This window comes from Elephas maximus, chromosome 18, assembly GCF_024166365.1.
Source record: "Elephas maximus indicus isolate mEleMax1 chromosome 18, mEleMax1 primary haplotype, whole genome shotgun sequence".
Classification (NCBI taxonomy): Eukaryota; Metazoa; Chordata; class Mammalia; order Proboscidea; family Elephantidae; genus Elephas; species Elephas maximus.
The window spans coordinates 72,489,222-72,512,926 of record NC_064836.1 but is presented as its reverse complement, the minus strand read 5'-3'; the positions used below and the strand labels follow the sequence as shown (position 1 = coordinate 72,512,926).

General features: G+C 39.1%; 1 protein-coding gene across 2 annotated transcripts; it reads right to left on the bottom strand.

The window, feature by feature from the left end:
- Positions 1-1,256: 1,256 nt before the first annotated feature.
- On the bottom strand, positions 1,257-19,808 carry PCNP (PEST proteolytic signal containing nuclear protein). 2 transcript variants are annotated; one of them, XM_049857773.1, is made up of 5 exons: positions 19,703-19,808; positions 13,695-13,909; positions 11,477-11,551; positions 4,893-4,948; positions 1,257-3,163 (listed from the first exon to the last, which is right to left on the bottom strand). In XM_049857773.1, the coding sequence occupies exons 1-5, from the start codon at positions 19,764-19,766 to the stop codon at positions 3,037-3,039; spliced, it is 537 nt and encodes a 178-aa protein (XP_049713730.1). In that variant the 5' UTR covers positions 19,767-19,808; the 3' UTR covers positions 1,257-3,036. The 2 variants fall into 2 exon arrangements, with proteins under 2 accessions (XP_049713730.1, XP_049713731.1); XM_049857774.1 differs by lacking the exon at positions 19,703-19,808 and adding an exon at positions 13,933-14,058 and having other exon boundaries at positions 13,695-13,857.
- Positions 19,809-23,705: the final 3,897 nt, after the last annotated feature.

Sequence of the window (23,705 nt, the reverse complement as noted above, 5' to 3'; positions counted from 1 at the left end):
TCGCCACGAGTCAGAATCAACTTGATGGCACTGGTTTAGAGACAGAAGACAACTAAATGCAGTGTGTGGAACTGAACTAGATCTTGGGCTAGGAGGATATTAGTGGGGCCAACAGTGAAATCTGAACAAGGTCTGTGGAGAACAGTACAATGCAAAATAAGAGATTAAAAAAAAAAAAAAGGATTACAGTATAGTTAATAATGTTAATTTACTCTGACAGCTATCCTGTAGTTATATGTTAACATTTGGTGAATATATGCAGAGTATAAGCAGATACTTAACATCTCTGCAACTTAGGTGTGAAACTGTTTCAAAATGAAAGTTAAAAAAAATTTTTAAGTACATCCCCTTAACCAGGAAAGTTACTTGAACAATCTCTCCACAGTATGTGAAGTTAACCTTGATATTAGCATTATGAAAACATGTTTGAAACTCAGCCTTCATCTGTAATCAAATGGGAAATGAAAATTCTAGAATGTAGCTCAACCGTTCTATTTACTAGGGCCTGTCCTGTTAAGCATCAGCACTATAAATATTAAAAGGATATACTCTAAAAGGGAAACACCTACCGAGTTCTGGTCAAGGGGTCAAAAGAAACTAAGGAAAAGGCTGCTCTAATGACTTAGGAGGAAATGGTTAGCAAAATGAAAGTGATGGAAACGAGGAGAAGGCAACCAAAATGACCCTGAATTCTTGATAACCAAGGAAAAGAAGTGTGGGTATCTGGAATGTGTTGAGAGAAGAATGCATAGTATGCAGGATGAAGAAGGCAAAATGAGTTAACAATATTAAAAAGTAACCAGAGGAGTGGACATGCTTCATCTGCAGGGAGCAAGTAGAGGTACAGGGAAGAAAGAACACTTCAAATATTTGATGAAAGCCCTTAAGTAGGAGAGAGATTCAATTCATTTCCTTTTTTATGCTCTTAAATCTATATATATGGCTAATGGATGATAGACACTAGTAATGGGGGATTTTCAAAGGTGCAGATGCCTCTACAGGATTTTCTCCAGCAATAGGCCAGAGGACCCTGTGGCAACAGAGGAGGAGGATCTGGATGTCTGACTCCAAGTCTTCTCCAGCCTGGACACTAATGCTACAGAGCTGCTGCTAACTTAGACTTTTTACTAAGCCTTTCAAACCCGTTACTCTGGCCAACAATACAGGCAAAAATCACCAATCTTAACATTTGTCTCAACTTTTTGTAAAAACAAACAAAAAACAAGCAACAAATAAGTGGAATAGAAAGAACACTATTGAGTTTGACAATTTATTGGTATTTTAGTAAAGACATTCATCTCAGTCATTTCTCTCTCCCATCTTGACCTCAGGTAAATATTTCCTTTGGGTCAAGAAAAGAATATGTAGGAGAGGGATAATTATTTTAACATAAACAATAAAATGAATGAAAATGGAAAGTTTGCCTACATTAAAGTAAGTTAAAGTTAAATTCATGTATCTTGATATAATTAAATCATGTAAGTAAGTAAGAACTAACAGCTCTATATACATTTCTCCATTGTTTTACTTGGGACTTATTCTAAACTTAAATGCAAGTGAACAAAAGTGTTAGGAATATACAACAGTCAGGCTGCTTCTCTGGAGTTATTACCTATTAAAAGAGCTCAGCTAGCAGTTACCACCAATAAAATAGTGACATGTCCTCCAAATTTAACACTGTAGGAATTTTCAAGGAAATCGTATGTTCCTTTTGTTTGTGACTATGTTTTTAAAGATGTGTTTAACTGTCACATTAAGAAAAAAACAGTTCATAGACGATAAAAAAATACAAAAAAAAAAAGGAAGAAAATACCACCCTAAACCTCACCAACACGCAGAACAATGTATGGTCAGACATTCCATAAACTGTCTGAAGATGCATTTTCCGTCCTTCTATTTTCAGCATTTTTTTTTTTTACAATGTGCTCCTGAGAGCCCAGTGGTCAGTGCATACACACTTAAAATAAACCACAGTATTCCATTAGTAAGAACTCCTGTAGTAAGGTCAATTCAAATTGGATTTCACAAATTAGTAACTTAAATGCTTTGACAAAGTACAGAAAGTGCATCTTCTCACTTCTCATCTTCATATAGTATTTTCTTTTTTAGATGTTCATACCTTTTAAAAAATAAAAACAGCCAAATACGTAAGCATTATGTACATTTGAATATTGTGGTGGTGGTCTGTATTTTAAAAGAAACAGCTTCCTCAGGTTCTCATGGAAATGATTTCAGGAACTAGCTAAACAAACAAAAAAAAAAAAACCAAGAGAAGCACGTTCAAAATACTGATTTACTTTGGTAGCAAATGGTCATTCTTCGAAGACTAGTGAAGGTAGACAAGACCCATTAAGGTGAAGTGAGCTATTTCAAATATTCAACAGTTGACATAAAATTTCAAAAAATGGTTACTTTTAAAGAGCTAAGCATCTGCATCTACTGATAGCAATGCAAAAACGACTCTATGACTTGAAACAAAACAAATGCCCATGAGAAAAACAGCTGTATTTAATTTTATCTAAATTGACTTTCAGGCAATAGTCCAGTAACATTTTGCCTCCCAATACAATACTCCCTTTCTATAAGGCTGTTCCTGGGAGCCAGACAGTTTACATGATAAGGGAGTTAAGTTAGAGAGCAATTGCTTGCATTTTGAACCAGTTTAAGTAGACAACAACTTTTTGCTTCCCTCTTAATGTGCTAATAGTTGTGTTTAAAAAAATATGCAATTCTTAAAAAGGTACCACTTCTGATTTCTTTATTACCTGTAACCTTTGGAAACTAATCACATGAAACTACAAAATTAGCAAATGTCTTGAAATCTGTATATAAAACATAAATTACCTCTAATTTCAAACTCTCATTTATTAGTATACCACTCGATCTTTACTTAAAAAAAAAAAAAGACCAAAAAAAAAAAAAAAACAACAACAAAAAAAGGCGGCTCCAAAGATAGTCTTATACCATTCTTTAAAAAAGGAAACTGTTCCTTTTAACTTTACACCCAGCCCACGCCCCAGTCGCAAAACGCATCATTTAGTTGTCTTGGTCATGGACATTGCCAAGGTGAGATTTTATATTTCGCTCCCATAGCTTCTGGTTATCAGAAAACCCATGCTTTCCTTTGTTGAAGGAGTTTGGTCCTGCTGATGTTGGTGTATCCCTGTGTTAAAAGAAAAAGGTTTATTTAAAAATGCTTCATAAAGCCTTTTGGGCTGTTTTGACCCCATTCAATATCCTTTTGTTATTATCCTATTGTAACACAAGCTGAACATCAGAGGCCCCTACAGTTTTTTTAAAAAATAACCTTTCCACAGATGTAACCCCAGGATTTCAGATTCAGTACACCCATGGTGTGGGGCCCGGGAATCTGTAATCTGTAGTTTTAACAAACATGTAAAATGGATTCTGATGCACAGCTAAGGCTGGGAGCCACTACAGTTTTTTAAACTCTGGGTTGTAGCCCATTAACAGGGTCATGAAATCAAATTGATGATTTGCCATCAACATTAAAAAAAAAAAAAAAAAAAAAGACGATGTACCACATACAGTAAGGTTCAACATCGTTTTATGAACTTTTGTTTCAATCTCATCTATTTAAATATATGTACAACACTGGGTGTTCAGATTAGGTTACAATGTCAGGTGTATTTCTTACTTTAGTTCCCAGTATAAAAGAAAGGCAGGCACCCACTGGATGTTCCCAGCTAAATCATAACACTGACAGTTTAAAAACTGAAGCTTGTGTAAGCATTTAGTAATTAGTTATTTGGGGACGTTCAGATATTTGGTAGAAATGGGTACATAACATGTGTTGATCTGAAGTTGAACTTTCTTGCTAGCCTCCAAGTTATCTGTTTCTGCATACAAAGAGAGGAAGCGGATTATCCTGTCAATTTGAGGTTAATGTTATTTCTCTAACAAGAAGAACAATGGAGGAAAATGGAAATTAAAATACTTTTATTTGCCTTATTTTAGTATTTAGAATCTAAATTACCAAGGAAAAAACACATAGGATTACACAAACACCAAATCCGGTGCCGTCGAGTCAATTCTGACTCATAGCGACCGTATAGGACAGAGTAGAACTGCCCCAGAGAGTTTCCAAGGAGCGCCTGGTGGATTTGAACTGCCGACCCTTTGGTTAGCAGCCATAGCACTTAACCACTACGCCACCAGGGTTTCCGGATTAAGTGAAGAGACTGAAAATTCATTTCTCTTTTATACCAGAAAAAAATTTAAATATTAATTTTAAATGAAAAACATTTTTTAAAAACACATATCTGAGCTAGATATGGTCATGGGCTTTCAGTTCACGACTTCTGATCAGTACTTCCCTACAATAACCACTGCCATCAAGTTGACTCAAACCCCCTGTGACCCTACAGGACAGAGGAGAATTGCCCCCATAGGGTTTCCAAAGAGTGGGTGATGGATTTGAACTGCCAATCTTTTGGTTAGCAGCCGAATGCTTAACCACTACGCCACCAGCGTTCCCTTCCCATATAACTAGTCTGATAATGGAGGAAAACATGTAAATCAAGAACGTTTCTAATAACTATTTCTTATTTGAAAAATACAGGTTACGTGTATCTGAAAATAAATAGCCTTAAGTTATTCTGTTCCTACCGGGTGAGAAAAATAAGATCACTACTACACACAGCTCACAAGACATCACACTATTACTGCGCTATTGTTCTTTTCCATGAGGATTAGTCCACATCTTATGGCCTCTGCAACCTTAACCATCTAGTATACAGAAAGTACTGAAAACGGTTTTGCCAGAACACCTGAGAAAATGCTAAGCACTAAAAGATTATGTGCAATTTATTCTTGCCCTTAATCCACCCTATTGTTTTCTGTAATACTAAAGTAATGAAAAATTATAATACCTTCCAATATTCTTCATCCTCATCTTTGCTTCTGGAGGCATTTCCTCTGGCTCACTCTGGAGAAAGAAGAAAGAATTCAACCAAAGTAACAGCATACAGGTTTATTACATTTACCTGGTCACTGACAATGCTCAATTTTATATCTAAGTCTTCTAGGATTTTCAATATTGTAAATTTCAGTAAAAGGAAAAAATAAGTGATTTATCTTAGCCACATTTAAAAAAGGAACACTTAGCTTCCAGTATACGGATTTTGCATAAAGTAAAAAAATATGGTAAGAAACCCTGATATTCTTGAACTAAAGCCATTTATTGTTTACTAGGCTGAATTCGTAGAGGAAAATGTGCTGAAACGCTTTAATAAGCACTACTGTTTAAAACCCTAACAGTAATCCTATGGAGTGGGTTATAATCATCATCACTCCTGTTTTGCAAATGAGGCAACAAAGTTAACGTGGCCAAGGTCATAAAGCTAATGAATAAAGCCAACGAACGGCAAAACAGTCAGACGTCTATGCAGAGGCTCTTTACCACTTCACTGTATTGCTCACTCTAAAAAATATCTACTATAAAAACAGCTCGTTCCGTATTACTTCTCCATACTTATAATTGTTAAAGATATATTTAACAAATTAATTTCCTTTCAGACAGATATTTTTATGTACAAATGCTGCTGAGTTTATACACACACACACATATATATATATATATATACACCCATTGCCCTTGAATCAATTCCAACTCATACTGAACCTACAGAACAGAGCAGAGCTGCCCCATAGGGTTTCCAAGGAACAGCTGGCAGATTCTAACTGCTGTAGCTCTTAACCACTGTGCCACCAGGAACTCTACATACATTATATATTAAAGTGTGTCCGTAAGATTCAACTTAAAGGGGACTACTTCTGGTCAAATTCAGGACAATTTTAGCATTATAGGTAATAGGTAGAGGATTATAACATACTGAATAAAGAATCCATGAGTCTAAACTGATATAAATTTTAAAAGAGCTAAGGGAAAACTCTTCCTTGCAGTAAAGCCAATTAATTAACTTAGAAGGGATGATGGAATTAGAAAATCACTACTTGACAAACACCATGACTGATTCAGACTAGACATCAATGGACGCTAACACTAGTGAGTAAACAAGGAATAATGGGACATCCACATATTCTCAAAGTATATCCCCATAAAACACATTTTAATTTCAAAGGGCAGGGAGTGGAGAAACCTGGCAGACACCACCTTAACCAAATGGTCAAAGCTAACCTTGCCAGTAATGGGACAAGAGGACAGCACGTGCTCCCTGACGCGATGCACGGAGAATGTGGCCTCACTACTGGGGTATTCCGGGCCGCAAGTCAGCAATGTGACTCCAAGGATAAAGAAACACAGACCAGCCCAAACTGAGGGACATGCTACAAAATAAGTGGCCTGTATTCTTCAGAAATGTTAATGACATGAAGTAACAGGACAACTCAGGAATTGTTCCAGATCAGAGAAGACTACAGAGACACAACAACTGAAAAACTATTAAATATTTTTAAAGTAATTAATTACTTGGGTGCCCTGTTTGTCCAAAATATTTCAGGCTCAGAGTATGTCCAAAAGTACTTAACTATGTTCTGTAGAACAATGAAAAGCTGATGAGGATTTCAGATGTGTGCACTCTTCTACTTATGAGACGGTCTGGAGTCCTGGGTGGCGCAAGCGGTTAACGTGCTCGCTGCTAACAGAAAGGTTGAAGCTTTGAGTCCACCCAGAAGCGCCTCAAAAGAAAGGCCTGGGGATCCACTTCCGAAAAACCAGCCATTGAGAACCTTGTGGAATGTAGTTCTACTCTGGCCCACGGGCCCACCCCGAGTCAGAGCCAACTCCAGAGCAGGAGGCAAACTGTTCCAGTTTATCCTTTAGTCTCATTAACATATTACAGCAGGAAGAATGCTGTCTGAACCTGTCTAAAGCTTCTTTTAAAAAACAGGGCAGAGAATAAGCTATCATGCAAAAAAGATAGGATAAGAAACCAGAAGACCTAAATTCTAATTCAGCATTAATATCTATCAGCACACACTCAAGTACGTTTTACTTCACTTTTTATTTTCTCCATTTGCAAAATAAAAATAAGTGCATCACAATTCACAGGGTTATACTGAGAATAAAACAGTTGTGTGAACAGATATATACAAACTGTTCAGCATTCAAAGCTCTTAACATTATGCAGGTGCTTAAAATTTCCAGCCTCTGCACTTGGGCTCCCTTCTTCCTACACTGTCCTTCTCTCATACAATGTACAATATCCACATGCTACCTAATCTCTTAAGAATGCCAGAGATGCCAGGTAACTTTAAAATGGGAGGAATCCAGAGCCCTGCTTGTTAGGCACCACCCTTTCACATCACAGTAGCTCCTGAGACACTTCCATAGAACCCCAGAACTTTGAGAAACAGTTTTAAAATCTATGATCTAAACTGAGCCTTCAATTTACAGTTGTGAAACCAAGGCTCCAAAAAGGTAAAGTAATGCACTCAAAGGCTTTCTGCTGGTTAGGAACTGGCAAGGAAGCACCTGGACAAGAATCCAGTCTTCCAATTCCCAGTCTAGTGGTTTTCCCATGCTGCTACATCTAGTGACCTGGCCTCTCTCTTCTTTCTCGGGATTTCCACACTGCTTCTCGTTGAGGATTTTCCTCTTTTCCGCTAACCCTGTACTCTGCCAAGCATGATGTCCTTCTCCAGGGACTGATCCCTCCTGACAACATGTCCAAAGTATGTAAGACACAGTCTCGCCATTCTTGCCTCTAAGGAACATTCTGGCCACACTTCTTCCAAGACAGATTTGTTCGTCCTTTTGGCAGTCCATGATATATTCAATATTCTTTGCCAGCACACAATTCAAAGGCATCAACTCTTCTTCAGTCTTCTTTATTCACTGTCCAGCTTTCATATGCATATAATGCGATTGAAAATACCACGGCTTGGGTCAGGCGTACCTTAGTCTTCAGGGTGACATCTTTGCTCTTCAACACTTTGAAGAGGTCCTTTGCAGCAGATTTGTCCAATGCAATGTGTCTTTTGATTTCTTGACTGCTGCTTCCATGGCTGTTGATTGCGGATCCAAGTAAAATGAAATCCTTGACAACTTCCATCTTTTCTCCATTTATCATGATGTTGCTCATTGATCCAGTTGTAAGGCTTTTTGTTTTCTTTACATTCTGGTGTAATCCATACTGAAGGTTGTGGTCTTTGATCTTCATTAGTAAGTGCTTCAAAAGTCCTCTTCACTTTCAGCAAGCAAGGTTGTGTCACCTGCATAACGAAGATTGTTAATGAGTCTTCCTCTAATCCTGATGCCCCGTTCTTCTTCACATAGTCCAGCTTCTTGGATTATTTGTTCAGCATACAGATTAAATAAGTATGGTAAAAGAATACAACCCTGACACATACCTTTCCTGACTTTAAACCAATCAGCATCCTCTTGTTCTGTCTGAACAACAGCCTCTTGATCTATGTAAAGGTTCCTCATGAGCACAATTAAGTGTTCTGGAATTCCCATTCTTCACAGTGCCATCCATAGTTTATGATGATCCACACAGTCAAATGCCTTTGCATAGTCAATAAAACACAGGTAAACATCCTCCTGGTTGGTATTCTCTGCTTTCAGCCAGGATCCATCTGACATCAGCAATGATATTCCTGGTTCCACGTCCTCTTCTAAAACCAGCCTGAATTTCTGGCAGTTCCCTGTCGATATACTGCTGCAGCTGTTTTTGAATGATCTTCAGCAAAATTTTGCTTGCGTGTGATATTAACGATATTGTTCTATAATTTCCACATTCAGTTGGATCATCTTTCTTGGGAATAAGCATTAATATGGATCTCTTCCAGTCAGTTGGCCAGGAAGCTGACTTCCATATTTCTTGGCATAGACAAGTGAATGCTTCCAATGCTGCATCAGTTTGTCGAAACATCTAAATTGATATTCCATCAATTCCTGGAGCCTTGTTTTTTGCCAGTGCCTTCAGAGCAGCTTGGACTTCTTCCTTCAGTACCATTGGTTCCTGAACATATGCCACATCTTGAAATGGTTGATCATCGACTAATTGTTTTTGGTATAATGACTCTGTGTATTCCTTCCATCTTCTTTTGATGCTTCCTGCATCATTTAGTATTTTCCCCACGAAATCCTTCACTATTGCAACTCGACGCTTGAATTTTTTCTTCAGTTCCTTCAGCTTGAGAAACGCCAAGCGTGTTCTTCCCTTTTGGTTTTCCATCTCCAGCTCTTTGCACATGTCATTATAATACTTTACTTTGTCTTCTCGAAAAGCCCTCTGAAATCTTCTGTTCAGTTCTTTTACTTCATCAATTCCTCCTTTTGCTTTAGCTGCTCGATGCTCAAGAGAAAGTTTCAGAGTCTCCTCTGACACCCATCTTGGTCTTTTCTTTCTTTCCTGTCTTTTCAGTGACCTCTTGCTTTCTTCATATATGATGTCCTTGATGTCGTTCCACAACTCGTCTGTTCTGCGGTCACTAGTGTTCAGTGCGTCAAATCTATTCTTGAGATGGTCTCTAAATTCAGGTGGGATATACTCAAGGTCATCTTTTGGCTCTCGTGGACTTGCTCTGATTTTCTTCAGTTTCAGCTTGAATTTGCACATGCGCAGTTGATGGTCTGTTCCACAGTCAGCCCCTGGCCTTGTTCTGACTGATGATATTGAGCTTTTCCATCGTCTTTCCACAGATGTAGTTAATTTGATTCCTGTGTGTTCCATCTGGCAAGGTCCATGTATATAGTCACCATTTATGTTGGTGAAAGAAGGTATTTGCAACGAAGAAGTCGTCTCGCAAAATTCTGTCATTTAATCTCCAGCATTGTTTCTATTACTAAGGCCATATTTTCCAACTACTGATGCTTCTTCTTTGCTTCCGATTTTAGCATTCCAATCACCAGTAATTATCAATGCATCTTGATTGCCTGCTCGATCAATTTCAGACTGCAGCAGCTGATAAAAATCTTCTATTTTATCATTTTTGGCCCTAGTGGTTGGTGCATAAATTTGAATAATAGTCATATTAACTGGTCTTCCTTGTAGGCGTATGGATATTATCCTATCACTGACAGTGCTGTACTTCAGGATAGATCTTGAAACGTTCTTTTTGACAATGAATGCAACACCATTCCTCTTTGAGTTGTCATTCCCAGCATAGTAGACTATACGATCGTCCGATTCAAAATGGCCAATATCAGTCCATTTCAGCTAATACCTAGGATATCAATGTTTATGCGTTCCATTTCATTTTTGACGATTTCCAATTTTCCTAGATTCATACTTCCTACATTCCAGGTTCTGATTATTAATGGATGTTTGCAGCTGTTTCTTCTCAATTTGAGTCGTACCACATCAGCGAATGAAGGTCCCAAAAGCTTTACTCCATCCACGTCATTAAGGTCGACTCTACTTTGAGGAGGCAGCTCTTCCCCAGTCATCTTTTGAGTGCCTTCCAACCTGGGGGGCTCAGCTTCCAGCACTATATCAGACAATGTTCTGCTGCTATTCATAAGATTTTCACTGGCTAATGCATTTCAGAAGTAGGCTGCCAGGTCCTTCTTCCTAGTCTGTCTTAGTCTGGAAGCTCTGCTGAAATCTGTCCTCCTTAGGTGACCCTGCTGGTATCTGAAGACCAGTGGCATAGCTTCCAGCATCACAGCAACACACAAGCCCCCACAGTACGACAAACTGACAAACACTTGTGACTCAAAAGCTGATGTCTTAGCTTATAAAAGCATTCCTAGGTTCACTAAAACTCTGCTTAATGTTTTAGTACCCAACCCTCTCACATATTCTTCCCGAATCACTTTAGGCCCACAGGTTTGTGCTCCTCTGTGTATGTAATTCTTATGCATACTGTTTTTGGGAACAATTACTCATGTATCCTGCAATGTCTGTTATACAATAAGGGTCATATCGTAAGTGGGAGTTAGGTTCTAAAGTAAGAGTATAAATAAAAATACTTGTCAAAATTATCCTTGAAAATCCCATAAATGATTCATAAGCACAGTAAGACAGGGATACTGAGTGGCACGAGGGAGGAGACAGAACAGCAGGCAAGCACTTCACACTCACTCCTGAACACGTTTATGGAGAACTGAACAACACCTGTACCATTTAAACTGTTAGCCTCCTGGTAATGCAGGCAGCAAGCTGCCTTCCTCAAGGTAAATGCATGTATGATGTATCGTCACCGGAAACCCTAACTGTAAAAATTATTAAAGGCAGCAGTTTTAATTTCTTCTTTTTTTGGATCCTCTGTATCTCCTAGGATAGCATATTACTATCATAATAAGCATCTGATTTGGTTCTTAAGCTTCTTGACCCAAAAGTCAACAATATTTTTAAACAATCCTACAAGCAAAGAAAATTAATACCAAAAATAGAAGCATACACTTTTTGTAGGCATTACAAAAAACTATTCATAGTTGCAAAGAAAATTCACTAGTATCATTAAGGCAACCTACAATATGCCACTAGCACTTTCTTTCAAAAATTGGTTAAAGTAAAATAAACAAAACTAGGTATCAACTTACATCTTCATCTTCATTAAAAGCTGCTGCTACTGAAAGGGTTTTTGGAGCAAGAGTTGGAACTGTTTCTTTAGGCTTCTAAAGAAGAAACATAATTTTAAAAACATCACATAAATAATAGTTATACAGGTTTGTTTCATGGTATGAATAACTGATCTTTAAAGATTCAATTTTATTTTTTCATAGAACTTGTACAGTGAAGAGCTCATACTTTGGACAAACCCATTCTCTCTTTTGAAAAATGTGCGTTATCAGTGCACGCATCTTAATATACTAATTATACACCCATTTCTTCCCCTCCTGTAAAAGATTTTCTACATGGTGAGTGAAATCTCTGATCTGCTGAAAGTAATCCTCCCTTCTTCTACATCACAAACGTTTGCTTTTGAAGGAATAAAAAATTTTACTTTGGAGATCACACAGTGACTCTAGAAGCACCCTTTACTCTTTTAAGGGTGTTATGTATTTGATGTTATAGACATAAGACGCAAGTATTTGTTGGTTGATCAACGATATTTTCATATGATATAATCCAAATTAGCATTTTCTACTATTTTTTATATCCTACGCCTCACTTCCCCCAAGACTGCATTTACACTGTAATTTACTTTATGAAAACAGGGTTTTGTTTTCCAAAGACTAAAAAGTTTTACTATGTTTGTTTTTTCAAATATAACCCTCCCTCCTAAAATCATCAGCAATTACTGAATCACATCAGCGATTTAGAACAAGCAGGGATTTGGATACCTGATTTAGTAAGCCCAGTAAAATCTATTATCAAGGGGACCATCTGTTTTAGAAGTGAACATAAGAATACACGTTTAATATACTATCAAAAAGTTTAAGTATGTATGCAGTCAGGTGTATGCAACTTAAAAAAAAGGTTAAACAAATAGGAACTGATTTAAAATGAGCTGATTATAACCTTAAAACGAGATTATAAGCTTAATGTCTTTTGTTCAGATTAAAATTTAGGAAAAAAGCAAAAGAAAAAACACAACACGGGCATGGGGCTTTGAGGAATGGTAGCTCTTTAAAAATTAGAAGCATATGGAAACAGATAATGATGACAGCTGGACAACATGATGAATACATTTAGTGCCATTGAACTGGACATGTAAAAAGGTGTTAAAACGGCACTTGTTATACATTTTTTTACAATTAAAAAACAAATCAAAACCAATAACCTAGAAACACAGCTCAAACACATCGAATCTAAGTGGGAAGTGATCCAGAACAATTTTTTAAGGATCTCTGAACAAATTATCTAATACAGAAATAAAGCTGTATGGTAACTGGGTATTAACTTTCATAAAACAGGCATGAGTTAAACAACTCAAAAGCATGAATGCAACCATTTTCTAAAACCAATACCAAAAAAAAAAAAAAAAAAACCAAACCCCTTCCCATCGAGTCGATTCCGACTCACAGCGGCTCTACAGTACAGAGCAGAACTGCCCCATGGAGTTTCCAAGGAGCACCTGGAGGATTCGAACTGCTGACCCTTTGTTTAGCAGCTGTAGCTTTTAACCACTTATGCCGCTAAGGTTTCCCCTAAAGCCACTAGCAATGTATTATTTAAATAACTTAAAGAAGAGATCTGTTTGGTTGAATCAAATGAAACTGTCATTTTTTGTAGCTCAGAAGCAGTTGAGCATCTACAATTTCATATAGTTCAACCTAATATTTCAAATAGTTCTAGAGGTTCCACAGTTAATAACAAGTATTAACTCAAGGTTTATATCTTCAGAAAAGGAACCAAAAGTGTACGTGTAACAGATTCCTGTCATAGAATATTAGTACTCAGTGTCCATTTGTACCTCTAAAGTGAGGTAAGCAGAAAGCTCTTATTATCAAGCAATACCTTACTAATGGTTTTTCTTAGATAAAAATAACTCATTTTTAATAATGCTGACATTGAAAAAAAAAAAAACCCAAAATTCTCTCCGAAAATATTTTTCAGAGGTTTTGACTCAATTTGGAAAAATTCTAAGTTAGCTATCACTTTATATTCCCTATTGCAGCTGTTCCTTCTAATATTCCAGGTCCTTCTTGATCACAGTGCTAATCACTTTTACATACTTACACAGAATTCATCCGTCAAAGGTGACTTCTACAGCAATTTATCTTTGATGCTTAATTCACCATAACCTATTAAACAGGTTTCCAAGACAAATCCTTAAGACACATTACAAACATCATATTTAAAATAACAACTCACACTTGACCCGAGTTTGATGGATATGGCTGATGCTTTCTTTGTCGTCTGACTACCTATGGCAAATCCAAACTTGGAGATCTTTGTAGGCTTTGTTGGGAAGTCTCCAGCTTCTTCTTCAGCTGATCGTTTCTCAGCGCTGCGACTGGAACTTTCCCCTCCATTACTGGAAGAAACAGTCTTAGTTTTCACAGGTTTTTCTGCTTCTTCTTCAGGTCCTGGTGAAGTCGAAACAACTTACCAAGATGAGCTATTTTTACTGAGCAGATTGATGGGAGCAGCAACCTCAAAAAGCATCGTTATAAGGAAGACACCTCTGCAGTTGTCACCTACTGACCCAACAGTCTCTTCCACTGTTTGTTAGAGTATACAGCAGGAACTGAGATTGTGTGGCAGTAGAAGAGGCTCCCATGAATTAACTAGCATAAAATACAGAGCAATTTAAAATTATAAACATGGAGTCACAAAAAGTAAAGACCCTTCAACTAAACACTACCATATAAGTTACACAATAGACTGGTTATTTGTGGAACTTTGCTTTGTAGAAGTTAAGATCTATAAATTCTTCTACACAAACTAGCTTATGGGCAATGAGTCACATCCTAAGAAAATATATTTGGGCAATAAATTCTAATATCCTTCAACGATGTACCACTAATTACACAAAGTACCTAGTTAGAAACACGTCGATTACTACCCGTACTACGGTGTTAACACAGTCTAGAGTACTTAAGTGATGTGTTCCTCACATACAGCTTACAAAATCTTAAGAGTTGAAAAAGAATTTAAGAGGGCTTCAAGGTATTTCCTGAGTAATTTACTCTGAAAGTTTGGCTATCACCTATTTTACATTTAAAAACAATTAACAATCATGTTTCGGTTTATACATTATTTTTTCTCATGAAAGAAAGGTCCAATTATAATTTCAAACAGAAGGCATACATATGTAGGTTTGAAATGCAAGATGTCTTTAGGTAATTTTCCTTGTTTTTGTGTTAGGTCAATGATTAGTTTGCATCCTGAGTCTCTTAGTTCTCTTATACAAGAAGGCTATTTAAGAACATATTAAAGGATATGACGGGAGAAAGGTGCCTGATCACTAAAATTTTTTTCTTTTCCCAGTTATAACCTACAGAATGTATTCTGCTACCTGAAATGAGTAGTTTATTTATGGAGAAAGAGATGATGCTCTGAGGGACAGTTCTAACAACAGTCGAGAAAACAGGACAAAAAGTCAGAATGCATGGGGGCATGGGGGAGAACCAAACCCAAACAGACTGTCAAGGAAAGGATTAAACGGCTGTAATTTAGATCTACATAATTTTGGAATGATGGAGTCTCTGGATTAATAAGCACTTCGAACAGAACATTCCATTTTGTTTAGAGAAAAAATGAAAGCAATAATTTATTCCTTTTGGACAAGAGGTTTGAGAGTTGTAAGGATAATGCAGAGGAGGAATTAAGCAGGATTAGGTTTGGGGATTTCCCCAGGAGGCAGAGAGAGCACTGGTAGGACTGCTTGACATTCACATATTTAGATATAAAATTACAAAAGCACCTGAACAACGAAAGACTGGCCTGCTATGCAATAGCTGAAATAACAGAAGTCAATTTCTTAAAACAACAAAAACCAGAGTACTGTGCAAACATCAGCGTTTTCAAAGTCTAAGTTTATAACTAAAAGCATTTATGTTCAATTTTACTCTGCATTCTATTTATAGTTTTAGTAAACTATCATATTTTATAGTAAAACTCAAAACAATTACTTTTCTGTACCTGACACAGCTGAAATTGCAAACTCATTGGCTCTATGTATGGAGACACACAGAAACAGAAAACTAACTGGCTTTACATATATGCAAAAGCCACAAGTTTTGTGTAAAGACAACTGTGGAAAAACATCAAAACAAATAGCATAAAAAAATTTCAGAATTCATTATAGTGGAAACTCTTATCTTTCAACTGTGACCCAAGAGCTATAATTAGTTAAAGTTTCCAGTCCTTTTTAAACCTATCTTTTCCTGATTCTGGGTCTCCCTTTACCCAGAAAATAATTCTGGAACAGAGAATCTAAAAAATTAAAGTAATAATATTAACATTAAAGGTGATAACCAGCTGAACTAGTATGTGCTAACACATGACATCAGTGCTATGTGGCCCATCCTACTACGCCACAGGAAAGATTTCCACAGACAGCGCTCAGAAAAAGCATGAAAAGGGGAGCTGGGACAACTGCTCTACTATTCATTACTTAATCAACTGGCAGCAGCTCTATTTTATTCACCTCTGAGTTCTGACACCTGAAGGGGCAAACCAGGGAGACTACCCACTTCACAGGGCCACACTTAAGGTTAAACAAACTACGTCTATTAAGTAATTTCTCCATATGACTGATTCCAGATCCAGCACTTTATTTCTGGACACAGCAAATCACTGTTTGGCCTTGCCCACACTCAGGAAGTGTTTGTTTTTGCTTTTTAAAGGCAATTGTAAAAACTCTATCAGTATCTTTAGATAAGATTTCCCCCTGAGTGAGGAGGGGAGTGAAGGGAGGTGAAGGCACATTACTTAGCCTTGAAAGGCAGTGTGTCACCAGGATTGAGCTGTCATTTTCTCTTTATGTAAGTACCCATCCTATAACAATTATGTAGCAGAATACACAAAATAGGAAACAAAGCAAAGAGATTAAGCAATGAACTAAAGGGAAAATATGATAGCAAAACTTATGTTATTAATGTCACTGGTATATAATTTCTACAATTCCTCGTACAATTCCTCAGAAGAGAAAATTGCTTCAACCCAATGTAGGCTTTGAAATATACTAATATCAACATTAATTCCTAAGCACATTAAGTTTCTCCCTTTAAACACATGTACTATTTTTGTGTTTGGGGCTTTTAATCAGGGACTGCTATTTTTAGTCTATTTAATAAGATGTTTTATATTTTAGGACCGTAGAAAACAAAATTCTGGATGACCACAAATTAGTACTGTAAAATTTTAGTTACATGAATTATATTTTAAAGAATAAATGTTCAGTATTTAAAAATAATTAAATCACAGAAAGGGCCACATAAACCAGAGACTCCATCAGCCTGAGACCAAAAAAAACACTAAATAGTGCCAGACTACCAAGAATGACCACCCTGACAGGGAACACAACGGAGTCCCTAAGAAAAGTGGGGTACAGAACTCAAATTCTACTGAACAGACCAGACTTAATGGTCTGAGACTAGAGGAACACCAGAAGACATGGTCCCCAGACTCTCTGTTAACCTAGAACTAAAACCATTCCCAAAGCCAACTCTTCAGACAAAGATTAGACTGGACTATAAGACATAAAATGACACTCATGAAGAGTGTGCTTCTTAGTTCAAGTAGATACATGACACTAAATGGGCAGCTCCTGTCCGGAGGCAAGATGAGAAGGCAGAAAGGGACAGGAGCTGGTTGAATGGACTCTGGAAATCCCGGGTGCAAAGGAGGAGTGTGCTGTCACATTACAGGGAGAGCAACTAGTGTTACGTAAGAATGTGTGTATAAAGTTTTGTATGAAAAACTAACTTAAGCTGTAAACTTTCACTTAAAGCATAATAAAAAATAATAATTAAATTACAAATCAACTTTTAACATAAAACATGAATAGTTATGTAAAATTACTAGATTCTTTACAAAGGAATATTTTAACAAAAGGGATTTCATCTAGTTTCTACTTATTCTGAGTACACAAAATGTGTTGTTTAACGTGAAACCAAATTACTCACGGCACTATCACTTTTGGTTCTTTACCACTGAATAGCTACGGAAGGATGGATGGACTTTAGAGTACAAAGGTACCTACTTCAAAAAAAAAATTACCTAACTAAGAAAGTTTAAGTCCATAAGGATATCGTTCATGACCCAGTTTGCATTCTGGTTGCTGCCTCATCTAAAAAAAGGGCACACAGACACCTCTCCAATAGGACTGGTGTGAGGCTTAAGTGAGAACATATTCAAGACTCCACTAGTGTGGCACGATAAATGTCAATTTCATTAAAGAAGTTCTTAGCATTAAAAAAAAAAAAAAAAGGCCCGAGATGGCAATGCATATGATATGAGTAGCTCTTCTCTAAAGTTTCTACTTATTTCAAGCAGCTACAAAAATCTAAAAGGAAGGGGCCGGGGGGAACCCTACTCAAAGCCTCACACCTCCTCTCTAAGGTGAAAGCAGGTAGTTCAAGTAAACAGCTTCTCTCACTGACATAAGCATGGAAATAATATACTCATAAAATACCTATGGTGCCAATACACTGGAATGTTCAAATGAAGTTAAAATTCAGAATACTTTCTAAGCCCTTAAGACAAACTTGGTAGGGTTTTCAAAACAGTGACTATCTGCCCCAAAACTACCAATTTATCAATACCCATGTTGTTATTGAATGTTTTGACTATTGAGTTCTCTGTACAATTTCATTAAAAATATCTGACGTTCAAAAACGGTTTATATGCAACAGCACTAATTTCTTACAAAGGAAAGCACACACAAGACAAAGTATGTAGCAGCTGAGGCGTATTACTTATTCCAAGTCACCAACCAAAAAAACAGGCTAAAATGAAAACATCAAGAGACAAATTAAGGATTCATACTACAGAGCTAATCTCTCTCAACTGACAGTGGTGGATAAATTATACGGTGTAATTATGCTGACGCACATTAAACATCTCTCTACAGCCGAGACAGTTACAAAGACACCCTAAAACTAAAAGTCACATAAGATTATTTAGGCTGCAGGTCTGTTTTTTTCTCAAACTACTTCTAATTTTTAATGTAATTGTACTCAACAATTTTCAAGACAATATTTTTTGGGGGGGCTCTAATGAGGCAACAAAAGAGGGTTTAAACTATTGTTTCATAAGCTATTTTACCGGGGGGGGGAAAAAGCTCAATAGCACTGTTCATGCTTTTTAAAAAGGAATTTTTGGGTCCAAAGTAATCTTTTAATGCTTTTGTTCCCAAGGTAATTCACATTAAACATCATGTTAGTAGGTCTGAAGTTGCCTCCACGTGCTATTTATTACTCTTCTGTACTTTCTCTAATTAAATGCTTTCAGGAACAACACTTGGGGGACTCAGGATGCGAACAACACTTCAAGCGTTCCTTAGGATAAGCTCGCACGTGTTAAGACAATGCCGGGCTGGAAAGAGAACATTTTTCTTTTCCTTAAAGCTTTTTTTTTTAAAGCACAAGACCAAAATTTCCGGGGCGGGGGGGGGATTAAATAGAATAAAGATAGTTTCAATCTGAGTTTACTCCACATGGTAACAAAACACAGAAAGAGTCACACTAGTCTAGGTATCTGGCATGCGCTCAGCTGGCAACAGCCTAAAAAAAGGCAAATAAAGACAACAAATCCCAGACCCCGCAGCTTAAACCAGCGGGCGGGCAGAGGGTTTCCCCTTTCCCTACATCGCTCGGGCCCATCCCATTAAGAGCCAGCATTGAGCTGCTTCTCTCCTTGGAGAGAGAACAGCCTAGGGTCGACCGCCTCCTCAGCGAACAGGGAGCAACAAGCGTTAACTAAGTCCTAGGTGGCACTGAGAGGCCAACACCGTCGGAAACTCGGCCTGCGGCCAGTTCCCGAGGCCGCCGCTCGGTGGCTCGTGCAGGCCGTGCGTTTTGTGGGACGTGCCTCTCGGATGTGGCCGTAGCGGCTCCTGCACCGCCGCTCCGAGTCCCACCCGAGTTCGGGCTTCCTTTCTAGGCCCTACCTCCCCTTCCCTCAGAGCGGGACGTCCGCAGGGACCAGGAGGTGACGCACACTGGCCGTCTCTCCCCTAGTAGGAGGCGACGTGGGCCTGCTTCCCAGCGGCCGCACCGGGCCTGCCCGGGGCTCGTCAGGGCCCAGCACCTGGCCGGGTGAGCGCCAGCCAGACCCGCCCATTCTCGCCCACTGCACTCCCGCCACCCCGGGGAGGTAAAAAAATGGACCACAGCGTTCCCCACAGCCCGCGACGCTGGGGTTGTGTTCACCTCCAGCGGCTCCAGCTCGTTGCGGATTCTCCGGCTTCTCCTCTCCCGCCTTCCCGTCCGCCATTTTCCCCGCCGCGGTCTCTCCTGCAGCCGCGCCAAGGACGTCACGGCCCCGCCTAGCAACCATAGAGCTTCGCAGCCACGCCGCGAGGCGGCAGCCTAGAGCGGCCATGGAGCGTGAAAAGAGGTCCTTTCGGAAACGGAAGTGGTTGTGATGTCATCGATGAGTCGCCTTTGAAGGGCGGGCGGGGGAGGTTGGGCGGTCTCTGCAGAGGGCTGGCCAGGGACCTGATAAAAGGCAGTTAGATTTTCCATGGTCCAGAGAGGTGAAGGGAGATGGGAGCATCACCCTGGAAATGTTGAGGAATTTGGGGATGTCTCTGAAGCCCCGAGTATGGTTGTAACTTTTCCTGGCTGGGTCTTCATTCGGGCCTTGCTGGATCACGTGCACCTACTTTACGTGAAGAAAGTACAGCTTTACTGTTTCCCTACATAAGGGGGAATCAACATTTATCGGACGCCTTCTAGTGTCAAACACCATTCATATACTATCCCAGTAGTCCAGTGCGGAATATCTTATCCTCTTTTAATCAGCTGTGAGAGTTGAGGCCAGCGAGGGTAATTGCTACGAGGTCATGTAGAATGGAACCACTTTTTCTATATGCCGCAATTACTATCAAGGAATAACCCCAACCAACCCAGTGCCGTCGAGTCGATTCCGACTCAGAGAGAGTTCGAAATGCAGTCATTTCTGCCAGCCTTAGAAGGTTTAATGGATTTCCTTGTTTTGCAGAATGAGGTCCGTGCGTTTTGTTGGACTCCAGCCTGCCTTTTCAGCCTGATCTTCCCCTTTTTTTTTCTCTCTGTATTTATCCAGCTGCCTCCTGAGTCTGTTTCTTGGGTTTGCAGTTTCTGGGTTTGCCCTTCAGTATGCAATGAGTGTTATAGAACAAAGGTACCCTGGTGGCGCACCGTTTAAGCGCTCCTCTGCTAACCGAAATGTTGGCGGCTTGAAGCACTCACTGAGCCGCTCAGATGGAGAAAGATGTGGCAGCCTGCTTCTTCAAAGATTATAGCCTAGGAAGCCCTATGGGGCAGCTCTACTCTGCCCTGTAGGGTCGCTGTGAGTCCCAATTGACTCCTCGGCAAAGGGTTTAGTTTATTACAGAACATAGTCTTAAGAGTCAGAACTTGAGTTTGAACCTTGGGGGAGCTGTTTACAGTCTCCAGACCTACATTTCCGCCGTAAAATAGGAATCATATAGTGAAGCCACCACCGAGGCTTCCCCACCTCCGCCGCAGTTCCCCCCCCCCCCTCGCAGCCCGCCAAGCCGGGTTTATAACTGCGGCTTGGCCCAACCTCACCAGCAGCCTTAACCGCGGTTTGAATTTGGCGCCAAAATCCCAGGCCTGCAAAAACCAAGATCTTGGCGCATGGGCGCTGGACCGGAAAAGCCGCGTCCCGGAACTTGACTCCGGACCACAGCTTCACTGGGGGGGGAGGTGTTCTCCGGCGCAGAACTGCTGCCGACCCCATTTGTAAATGGGAAGTTCCCTTCCTTTACAAATGACTCAGCATCTGCATCTCCAAATATAGACACGGGAGGAATCGGGGTGTCAGATTTGGGGCGTCAATCCCGTCCTTTGGGGACTGGAGGGCATAAAAGCTCCAAGCTCCCCTGGGGAGGGGAGCGTGTGGTATTTACGCTGTTAGGGCCCCTGTTGCTTCTTATTTGCGAAAACAATAAATCTCCACTTTCTGTTTCCCTTGCAACTATTGGTGTGGTGTCTGCTAAGTAAGACAGAACAAGAACCCTCCTTGGGTTACAATAGTACCAACTCACAGGGGTCATAAGATCAAATAAGATAATTTCTGTATACCAGTCTTTGTCACTTTGTACTTGCCTGTGTGTCTTAAAAAAAAGAATTTTTTGTCTCGCTAAATGGCTTAAAAGTTCTTTGACAATAGAGACTTTTTAAAATTAATTTTTTTCTCAACAGTATTTTGTACTGTCTGGTTTATATATGGAAGGTGCTTGTACTTTGTGCATGGATGACTCCTCAGGCTTCAAGTCTGGAGAACGGAGAAAGAACCAAAGTATGTTTCCCACGACAAAGCAGGCTAATTGGGTTGTGATTTGGTCATCTGAGTTGAAATCCCTCGTCCAGCATTTATAACACAGGATATGTAAAAAAAAGCGCCCTGCAAAATATCATATGTGAGCAGGTGCTCAATTTGTGTTTATTTTCCCTAGATGTGATCTTTTCAAGTTCGTTAATCATTGAGACCCTCAATTCTGTCATTTTTTAAAATGGAAACAAACATGAAACTTTTATGTGAAATTATATTTATTTATTTATAGATAGATACCTGTATTTTTAAATGATGAAAACGAAACCCAGAAGCTGGGGCAGATCCACTTCCATATACTACACTGTCTTTATAGAAGTTAAGGGATGGAAAATATTAATCCATTAGCCTCTGAGTTCTACAAGGCCAGGTTTTGTCTGTCTTGCTCACAACTATTTCCCCAAAACCTAGATTGTACCAACAAATATTTGTTGAAGAAATGCAGTCTTCATTAATCCCCTACAAGAGGTTAAAGAATGAAAATGGAGTGTAGTGCAGTGCAAAGAGTAGCCGCTTTGCATCAGATGAAACTGGCTTTACTGTGCCATTTTCTAATTCCGCGAGTTTGGGTATAATCTTTCTGGGATATTATGTATAGGCTTATTGCTAAGATTAAGTGAGAGAATAAGTACACAGTTTGTAATACAGTGCCTGGGACATAGTGGGAGCTTGAGTAACGGTAGCTGTTATTGTTTGTAACCTGTAAAGAGCTATTCAAGTGATGGCTATAAAAAGCTGGAAAGGGAAGGAAATATGAACAATTCTGATTTTAATTTAGATACATAATTTGTGAGGTTATTATATCTATCATGTATTTAGATATATGCCAAGTATAGTTGCAAGTATAGAGCATGAAATTTAATCACCACAATGACCCCATGAATTAAATGCTACTAATCATCTCCATTTTTATGGAAGAGGAAACTGGACCAAGGAAAAGTAAGAGGTGAACTTGGAACTCAGGCAGAGAGCTGCAACAAAATGAGAGTGGAGAGGAAAAGTAGCTAATCATGCTGTCACTAACCTTGGGTGGGTTTGAATGCAGCCTAGCAATCGTATTACATTTCCCTAGACTTGTGGTTCTCAAATTTTAGCTTACATAGGAATCACCTGAAGGGCCGTTAAAACACACGTTGCTGGGCCCACGGCCAGAGTTTCTGATTGAGTAGATCCAGAAGGTGGAGCCCAAATATTTGCATTTCTGAGTAGTTCCCAAGTGATGCTGATGCTGCTGGCCTGGGGACCACACTTTGACATTTATTCACTCTCTCATACTATTTCACGCGTTTTTGCTCACAAAAAAAAGTCCAGTACCTCTGCTCACTCAGCTGGTAACTTTGCTTCCTATTTTCATTGGGAAAATGCGAGCAATCAAAACAGGACTTCTATACATTCTCATCATCTATATGGCATGATACCTGCATCTGTACCTATATGTTCTGTCTACTCTTCTATTACTTCAGCAGTGGATCTCATCCCTCTTGCTTACATGAGGCCATCACTCCTTTCACTGTTTCATTAGATTTTTCTCTCTAGTATTGGATCATTCCCAACAGCCTATATACATGTTATACCTCCCATCTGAACAAAACAAACAAAACCAAGACTCTTTTCTTGATCTCATCTCTCCTTCTAGTTCCTTATTACCATTTCCCTTCATATCAAAACTCTTTGAAAGGATTGCTCATATTTGCTATCTCCGATATCACCACATATGCTCTTCAGCCTACTCCAATCTGGCTTTCTTTCTGACCTCCACTGAAATTGCTGTTGTCAAGATCACCATTGACCTCCTTATTCCTAAATCCAGTGGTCAGCTCTCACGCCTCGTTGTACTTGATCTGCAGCATGAACCACTTTTTCCATTTTGTG